The sequence below is a fragment of the Saccostrea echinata genome, unplaced genomic scaffold, assembly GCF_033153115.1.
Source record: "Saccostrea echinata isolate AGI-Se365-2 ecotype Australia unplaced genomic scaffold, CSIRO_AGI_Sech_v1 ptg000015l, whole genome shotgun sequence".
Taxonomy (NCBI): Eukaryota; Metazoa; Mollusca; class Bivalvia; order Ostreida; family Ostreidae; genus Saccostrea; species Saccostrea echinata.
Genome location: NW_026889764.1, coordinates 15315228 through 15325108, shown reverse-complemented (window position 1 = coordinate 15325108; position 9881 = coordinate 15315228). Strand labels below are relative to the sequence as shown.

General features: G+C 34.1%; 1 protein-coding gene across 1 annotated transcript; it reads left to right on the top strand.

The window, feature by feature from the left end:
* The first annotated feature begins 1060 nt into the window (after window positions 1-1060).
* On the top strand, window positions 1061-9636 carry LOC133187915 (uncharacterized). Its single transcript, XM_061323310.1, has 4 exons — window positions 1061-1396; window positions 4706-4879; window positions 6695-6827; window positions 9197-9636. The coding sequence occupies exons 2-4, from the start codon at window positions 4836-4838 to the stop codon at window positions 9482-9484; spliced, it is 465 nt and encodes a 154-aa protein (XP_061179294.1). The 5' UTR covers window positions 1061-1396; window positions 4706-4835; the 3' UTR covers window positions 9485-9636.
* The last annotated feature ends 245 nt before the right edge of the window (window positions 9637-9881 follow it).

Below are 9881 nucleotides of genomic sequence, written 5' to 3'. Positions count from 1 at the left end.
ATTAAGTTCTGCCAATGATGATTTAATGTTTTACAACCTGCGCCTTCTTCCTTCAAGAATAGATATTAGGAAAAAATATTTCTACCTTATTCATTTTTTAGTAAACAGAATATATGATTTTTACCACACTCTGAATGTTCTGAAAAAAGAAAAAATCAAAAATGTCTCAGAAATGGTACTGCACGATTACAGACCCTGTGTGGAATTACATCGAAAATGAATAAGCTTCCATTTGTTCATTTTCAACATTTAAAAATATTCTGAGAAAAAGAGCAGTAAAATGTATTTGAAATTATAAATAATGTTTAGTGTGGGCAGACGCCTATGTGTACTCAACCCTTAGGTTGTAGTTTCATCCAATACTCCTAATGTGTATATTACCTCATTCTTCATTTAATGGTTAGATAAAGCACATGTTAAATCTCACAAAACCTTTTCTTTATTTCCTAACTATGTTAAGTTTCCAGATTAATATTTATTACAAAACATTTAAAACCAGCAATATATAAACACCTTTTTAGTCAATGGAACTTATTATTTTAAAAAAACGAGTCTTCCTCAATCTGGATGAGAGAGGAAAACAGAGATGAACGTTCATGTACGTATATTACATCCATTATTCCTCAGTTAATGAATTTTTTGAATTTTGAAAAAAAAAGTCTAGATTTATCTAGTGATTATCATGTAAAAAAGATAATAACGATTAGTTATCACAATACAAATTAAATTGCGTTGTTAGAGAGGCTCATATTTGGGGTTATCGGGTCATTAGCATTTCCCCGGTTTTTCAACCATGGGTCGAATCCTAGGTACTTCCTTTTCCTTTGAAGAACGAAGAAGAGCAGACCAGACGTATCTTGCATCACAAGTTGTAAATTTGTTTATTTTTTATATTGTGTTAAAAAATTTCAAGTTTATCCATTGAAATTTAAGGAGAACAGAGCAATGTTTATTTCGTGTTTATATGCATCATTACGTAAATAATTCGTTGGATGTTGTTCGAATTAAAAAAAACACATTTAAAAAAAATTGTAACACAGAGATAACAAACATTGGTGTGAAATTAAATAATAATAATAATAATAATAATAATAATAATAATTACTTCTTACTCTAAAGTCGATAGTTTCAGAAAAGCAGAATGTTGAGAGGAAAACCAGCTGCCAAGCCGGTGAAGCGTCAATCCGCTGCCGAGCCAGCACCACCGGGTAAACGGAAAAGGGAATCAGTTTCAACATCCTCAGAAGTTTCAACACTGGATATCTCCGTTCCAGTATCAGAGGAAAACACACCAGTACAACCGGTTCCACTACTACAACTTATTCAAGTGTGGCTACTCCTTCCATCAATGAAAGTGATGTCAGTTTTGAGTCTGCTAATCATGTTGATACAACAGGTAACGAAGTTGTTAGTATATATGGTAGTCTGGGGGCAAATGTTTCAGAATCAATCAAACAAAAAATTGTTAAGGGATAATACATCGATTTATAGGTCAGCTACTATCCAATCCGGCCCCGATGGATGGTAATCAAACACTAACAGTCTCTGATGATCAAGTAGTAATTGAACCGAAACGGGCTACAGTTAAAATTACAAATGTACAGCAGTGGACTGATGCATTTTTGATTTTCTCTTCAATATATGCCACTGTACACCCTACGAAAGTTTTTGGCTTCCTTAAGTACATCCACATTGTTCGACTAGGGACTAGCAGATGTGCAGGTAAAGGATTGAAATTTTATGATGAACAATTTCGAATGAGAATTGCAAAAAATTCAAGTGCTTCATGGGGAATAGTTGATCAGGAGCTTTGGCTTATGTACATGGTACCATCCTTTACTGCTCCTGTGCAAAAACCTTCAGCAGGGGGGCGTTTTCTCAAATGCTATGACTATAACAATTATGGGGTTTGTGTAAAACAAGAGTGCCATTATTTGCATAAATGTTTGAGCTGCAGCAGCCCTCATCCATCAGTTATGTGTATGGGCCCGTTTTCTAAAAATCAATATGCTGCTAGAGATTTTTCAGGTCAAGGATACCCATTACAATACAGGAGCCAGGTACCGTCATCAAGACCACTCCAACGGCCTAGAGCGCGATTCCCCAGTGTACCCCAATCTACAGGGCCTAGGTTTTTCTCGAATAAAGGTGGAAGTTCTTGCAGCTTATTTACAAAATTCTGATTATGACAGGAAGAGTTCAGAAATTTTGCTAAAGGGGTTTTCTAAAAGTTTAAAAAAAATTACAATGGTCCAAGGGTAGCTACTAATTGTTCTAATTAAAAATCAGCTAGATAGAATGAAATTGAAATTCTTGAGAAAGTGTTCAAAGAAATTTATGCTGGAAGAGTCGCTGGTCCACTCCATTCAAGACCCCCTCCCAATCTTAGGTTTTCACTTGTAGGTTTAGTACCTAAAAAGGATGGCTCATTTAGGTTGATTCATCATTTATCTTATCCTGAAAATTCAAGTGTTAATTCATTTATTGATCCAACTTTCTGCTCAGTCAATTACTCCTCATTAGACGATGCTGTTAGGTTACTAAGTTTGTTGGGTAAGGGAGCCTTGACGGGTTAAATGGACCTCAAGTCTGCATCTAGGTTGCTTCCTGTTCACCCGTCAGATTTTGAGCTTTTAGGTTTTAAAATAAATGATATGTTTTTCTTTGACAAATGCTTGCCTATGGGATGTTCAGTGTGTTGTAGTCTTTTTGAGGAATTTTCATCATGTTTGGAGTGGATATTAAAGCAACAGTCTGGACAGGAATCTGTGGTGCATTACTTAGATGACTTTTTGTTTGCTGATAGAGCAGTTAGTAAAACATGTGATAAACTTATGTCATTGCTTGTGGGGCTTTGCAAGCAGTTAGGTGTCCCCTTAGCCGATGATAAAACAGTTTGGCCTTCAACTTCCCTAACCTTTTTGGGTTTTGAGTTGATAAGTTAAGTAGTTTAAAGGATTTGATCAACAGTTTTATGGCAAGAAAGAAGGCTACTCTAAAGGAATTTCACGCTCTTGCAGGTTTGATGAACTTCTTTGCGTGCCATACCGTCAGGACGGGCATTCACTAGACGTATTTATGATGTCATGCAAGGGGTTTCTAAATCACATCACTTCCTTCATCAGGGTTTCTGTGGCAGTTAAAAAGGACTTGAATGTGTGGCTTACTTTTTTAGATTTGTTCAATGACTGCTGTTACTTTCCACAAAATGACTGGGTAGATGATGACCAACTCCAATTATTTACGGACAGTACAGGGAATTCGGAATTAGGTTGTGGTGCTTTCTTTAGGAATCATTGGTTGTTTTCAAGTGGCCAAGTGAATGGGCTGGTACTGAAGTAATCAGGGACATCGCATTTCTTGAACTTATTCCAATTGTCTTTGCAAGTCATGCTTGGGGAGTCAATTATTCAGCAGAAAAATAGTTTTCTAGGTGGACAATGAGGACTTAGTAACAATTTTGAACAAAACATCTTCAAAATCTAAGCATGTTATGTGCTTATTTCGCCCCCTTCATTCCATGTCAAACAATATCCAGTTCAAGTCTTGTCATATTTCAGGTGTTCATAATCAAGTTGCTGATGCTTTTTCTCGTTGTCAGTTTCAGCGCTTTCGGTCACTTGCACCTCAGGCGGTCTTGGAGCCAACATTAATTTCAGATTCCTTTCAAACCGTCATCTCCAGACTGAATTTGACAGATTAGTTCAGAGTTCAATTTCACCAAATACAAGACTTGCTTATCAAACAGGTTTAGTTGAATTTGATTGTTTCAGGTTATCTTGTGGGTTACGTCCGTTTTTGGCCTCCTGATGAAAAACAGATATTAGAATTTGTAGCTAGTTGTTCATTAAAGGGACTGTCATCTGCATCTGTAAGGACCTATCTGTCAGATATAAGCTTTAAATGTAAATTTAATGGTACCCGGGACCCCACCCAAATCTTTATCAAAAATATGGTGCCAGGTATGTCAAGATTGCAAAGTTCAGTGGATGCTAGATTGCCCATTACACCAGAATTGTTGGGAAAGATATTGAATGATCTCCCAATTGTTTGTAAATCATCTTATGAAACTTCATTGTTTTCCGCGTTTTTTCTTGCTCGTTTTTAGCCTTTTTTGGATTTGTGAGTTGGTGTTAGATAGTAAGAAAAGCAGTAGTTCTCATGCCTTGGATGCGGCAAGCATCCAATTCTCTCAGGACAATTCAGATGTAAAAACTGATTTGTCTCATTCTAAAACTGATCGGTTTGGAAAGGGGGTTGTTTTGGTTCTACCTGCAGTTGAAGGAAAGATCTGTCCATTCAAGCTGTTGAAACAATATTCAGTTCAACGTGCCATAACTGAAGGCCCTTTTTGTCATTTTGACAGGTCACCATTATCAATTTAATGCCATTTTGAAGAAGTCGTTGTCATGTATTGGGGTAGACAATAATAAGTACAAGTCGCATTCCTTTAGGATAGGTGGTGCCACAACAGCTTCAATTAATGGCATGTCAGATGATCAAATTCAAGAATCGGGACGATGAAGATCTAAAGCATATAAGAGATATATAAAAATACCAACCTCAAATTTGATTGATGGTTAGGGACTCAATTAGTTGTGGTACTGTTAGCACCTCAAGCAGAATAGCCTGATAGTTTTTTTTTCATACGAGTCTGCAAAATTTTAATTTTTATTATATTCATTTTTGTTTACATATATTTCAGAAGGTGTAAGAATATGGATTGTTGGATCATCAATAATATGGCATGCTTTTGGTCATGCTAGAAAAAATGGGGGTCCAATCTTGGGTTATCCGCAGTGAAGGCTAATATCTGGTGGCAGGGAAAAGGCGGCATGAGACGGCGACATCTCCTCCCTAAAATCAAATTAATGTTAAGGTATGCAGATCCCCCACAATTTCTGGTTCTACATTGCGGTGGCAATGACATTGGTCAAATTCTATCATGTGTTTTTGTCATAGCATAAATAATTCTTTAGATTCACTTTCGGTACTGTTAGCAAACACCAAAATTATTTGGTCTTATGTATTACCTAGATTGAATTGGCGTGATGCTAGGGACAACCATGCTCTTAATAAAGCAAGGGTTCGAGTTAATAGCTATGTTGCGACGAAACTTCTGGCTCATCAAGAGGGATATATTCGGTACCCAGAGTTCACTTCAGTTGATCATACTTTATTTAAAGAGGATGGGATGCATTTGTCAGAGCAAGGCAATCAGATCTTTGTTGAAACTTTGAGAAAAACTTTGCACAATTTTATGATGTCAGGGAAGGGAGTTTTTCCTTCTTAAAAATGGCCATGGCACTCTATTTCCATGACTAAGTAATGTAAATCACACTTAAATAGACACTGTTGTAGTTTATATGATTGTTTATGCTCATTTGTTTTAATATTTTTATGTTTAATTTGTGTGCATTCGCCTTTTCTTTTGGGGCGCTTTTTTAATCAGAAGCGTTCAGCTACAGCCATTGTGGCGGTGAATACATTGTGTCCATTTCGCGCAATCTTTAGCTGAACTTAAATAGGTTATATTTAGTGAGCATCTATTCCCAGGGTTCGCTTCAACTTTACATAATTATTTTTCAATATTTGTGAAATTCAATTTGCTTATTTGTGTCAGACTGGATGAAATATTTGCAATGTATTATTTGCCAGTACGTTGTTTAACAGCTTCTTTTGTATATTTGCCTATTTCATATTCATTTCTATTTTTGCCTATTTCTTGTGTATTATCATTTACATGTATTGACCATTTGGGTTGCCAAAATCGCCCAATGTACTTGGGTCGGTAGCCTTGGTTACGATTGTGACTAGTAAATGATTGTAATTGCTGATAACTGAAAATTGTGGTGCTGCAACGGCCATTTTCGCCATTAAACATAAAAAATTTAGATCTGTGTGGTGTTCTATAATAATTCGATTTAATTGCTGAAAATTAAATCACGTTATTAGAGAGCCCCAAATTTGGGGTTATCGGGTCATTAACATTTCCCCGATTTTTCAACTTTGGGTATTTTAGTCGAATCCTAGGTATACTTCCTTTTCCTTTGAAGAACGAAGAAGAACAGGCGTATCTTGCATCTCAAATTGTAAATTTATATATTTTTTATATTGTGTTAAAAAATTCCCACCCACCTACACCCTGTATTTATGAATATATAATTATAAACGAAATGTATGTTGTTAAAAAAGATTTCAGATATAAGCTTAACGTTTTTGTAATCTCTTTAAAGACAGAGTCGGATCGAAAATCCAAAACTTCTTGATTCAAGTAAATTGAATAATTTTTGCCATGGAACAGTCTACAACAAACATGATGTGACTTAGATAGGGAATAGATTCTGTCCTTTTTTGTTAGCATGCACTGCCACTTTACACAATCAAAGGGAAGGTGACACAGGTCAATAAGATAAACGTACCATCAGCACCATTTCTAAGTGGTATCAATAAAAAAGAAAAAAAATGTGTAGGTAGAAATGTCAAGAAAACATGCTGGGATTTTCACCTCCCAAATGGGCTCTCTCAATACTGCAACTCAAGCTTCATCTCATCGTTATAGTATTGATTAAGTTCAATGACAAAAAAAAAAAATGTTTAAAGTATTACTTTTGTTTTAATTTGTTCAAAGTATTACTTTTGTTTTAGTTTTTGTTGTTTAGTTGTTGTTTATAAAGATTTATTTTTTAATTAGGAAACCAGAATCAATTGCAAGTGTTCAGCAAAACCAAAATCGAATGAACACGGATACTCGTCTTTCAAAGCGGATGGATCAGGAGAGTAGCAAAGGTAGTAGTGAGATGTACAGCGACATTGAACAGGGAAAGGTAGACCTAAACTTAAATACCTAAAGCACAGTAACTTTATACTTATAAGAATTGGATAAAAGTATATGATAGTCTAAGTAAATAAGTAGAATACATTTTTCACACATTAAATTTGCACACTGGAATAAATTCCTTAATGATTCTCAATGATTAATTCAGAGAATTAACTCTTGGAGTGCTGTAACTGCTAATCGGCTTCTACAGGAATATCTAATTAGAAAAAAATGGAAGCAGTCCGATTTAACACAAATAGATCTTTATTGATAGAGCTCTCGGTAGAAAGTGTTTTTATAAATATGAGAACATACAATTGAAACAAAACATTGACAAATTAATCAGGGAATCTAGTCTGAGAACAATATACACGTGTACCGCCATCAACTCTTCTTTTGTAACCACAACATATTAACATGTATTTTGTCATAAGAAAACTGCATATTAATGTCCGTCATCTAAACCTGATAATTCTCAAATTCTGATTACTGTCTTTTTTCAAAAATAAAATTCTTAAAACTTAAAGTCGATTCTTTCTCAGTACCTAAATAACTTGATGAATTTTGAAGTTTTAAAGACTGTACTTTAGATGAGCAATCTCATAGTTGTCTTAAATAGAACAGTTTCCTGAATGTTTATCTATTTAAAGTATAAAAATAAAATTACTCATTGGTTTTCTTTATCAGTGATTTGATAATTCTCATATACTTATTCTACATGTACATATACAGTACTGAACACGATATATCGTCCAAAAGTACGTGAAGAATTTATGGGAGGACCCTTAATCAGTGAAATCAGTGGGATGCATTTTCTTTTGAGTTGGTTCATTATATTACATGTATATTGTGAGATTTGGCTGTATCAATATACGTATATGTGTTTGTTAACCGAATTACTTATAGTATGTTATATGCACCAAAAAAATAAAATCAAAGAAAAACATTTAGATTTACATTGTTTGAAAAAATTTGACAATTCAGTTACAAAAAAAGGAAATAAGTGAAAATATCAATTGAAATATAATTTATTGGAATTATGTAATCAAAAACAAAATCTCGACAAATGTTTAACATCTGTACATAAAGGCATTTATGTACTAGTCAGTTGAGGATCAACGATTTTTTTTTTAAAATTTTGGGTACTCCAAAATGTTTATATATGTAATTTGTTCTGTTTGTGTGTATCTTAAAACTCTGATTGCATTTTGATGATAAAAAAAAATAAATAAATGCACAGTTACAGTATAAAAGTATTTTAAAATAACTAGACAAGTTTTTAAAAGAGAGATGTTTTGTTTGTAAGCATTTCTGGCCGAAAATGATTTGTAGCTATGAACAGTATAACCACTGAACGCATTAGCAGTTTTGCCCCAAAAGAAGTTTTAAGACAGGGTAATCTTATTCATCGCTATCAAATATAAAAACAAACATATTTACTGGTGAAATATTCTGTGAACAGGCCCATAGCAGCGATTTCAAAAGTGGGGAGGGTGAGGCTTCCCAAAACTATCTGACAAGCGAAAAAACCCTTATTTACTGTCCAAATCCTGGAATTTGCAAGTGTTCAACCTTCAGGTAGGGGGGGGGGGATAAAAAGGAAAATTTACCCTATCAATATACTATACTCAGAAAAAGTTGGGGGCCAGTCCCCCCATGGATTCAATTGCTTTCATCAAGAAACTTTTCTTCTTGATTGCTTATTACCACTCAAGAATACCAACCATTAGAGGATTTTAATTACCATAATATATCTGAGTATGATACATGTATCGTTACTAGCTATTATAATGGAAAGAAAAGATTCAAAACATTCTTCAGTGTTTTCAACAACGGTTTTTCTAGATTTTCCTAAACCAAGTCAAATAAAGTTGCAAATTCTTAATACATTTCATAATAGAGAGGAGGAGCATACAAGTTACTTACGTATGGGAGACATTGGGCCAAAAGGCACACCTAAAAATACATGTTTCGTTGCCATGAAACCATTTCTGATTAGTTTGGACTGCATACATGAAGTAAATAAGATCAAAATTAATACATACTCTAAATATATACCTACATATGTAGGTTAAAAACGAATATGGCTTGCAAGCAAAGGTCTATGATGTAAATACAGGGTTTTGATTCGGCTTCTTTGAAAAATTATTTGCATATTTTATCATTTCTAGGGAATCATCTCTTACACTTGATCCAAAAAGCGACCGACGGAAGATAAAAAATAAAAACAGTTCTTAGATTTCTCTACCTAGAAGAACTGAAATGAGCAAATTTTACATTAAAATATGTAGATTTATGTCGCAACATAAAAAAGGAACTTGCAGCATTTTTCCACATAAATTTATTCTACTTAGTATTTTCATATATATCTTTCAGCTAGATTCTGCACGAGTATCTCACAAACCTCCCTTCTGGATGAATGAAAATATCCCTGATAATAATGATGGTGTGTACAACCAGTTGAATGAAACAGATTTAGAGACAGTGGACAGAAGTGAGTACTACGATCACGCCAGACCAGGAGTATCAACACCAGCTGATGGATACGGCACTGTGACTGTGAATAATGGTGAAAATGATAAAAATTTAGAGGAAAATAAGTCCATAGTTGATACCGAGAGACAATCAGCAGATGAATACTTCGTGCTTGATAAAATACAATGAAAAAAAGCATCACAAAAAACCGATGAAACTTCAGTTATAATCTCTTATGTTTTAAAATAATGATAAACATATTGGTTCATTTAAATTATCAATGCATATGTCGCAGATATTCTTATTTATGATGTTTTTATTTCTACATGTATATAAACATTTCATCCACTTTAAATTTGTTGAAAAGATGTTTGTATGAGCGCTTATGCTTTATACAGTATGCTTATACTATTTTAAATCTAATTTTTAAATTTATTACAGAAAAAAATATAACTTGGGTAGGTTTTAGTATATACCTGTATATCGTAAAAAATCAATCATTTACTGTGTATCAATTGACTCTTGAGTCTTGTAAAGTAGCGACGTAGGAAAGGACAGATTCAATGTCTATAGAGTATAGAGATTA

Excerpts from the sequence above, each read along its gene's own strand:
- LOC133187915 (XM_061323310.1), top strand. The coding sequence starts at position 4,836 with ATGAGACGGCGACATCTCCTCCCTAAAATCAAATTAATGTTAAG. Across the intron at positions 4,880-6,694 it reads AAAATCAAATTAATGTTAAG|GAAACCAGAATCAATTGCAA; the intron begins GTATGCAGATCC and ends TTTTTTAATTAG. Across the intron at positions 6,828-9,196 it reads GCGACATTGAACAGGGAAAG|CTAGATTCTGCACGAGTATC; the intron begins GTAGACCTAAAC and ends TATATCTTTCAG.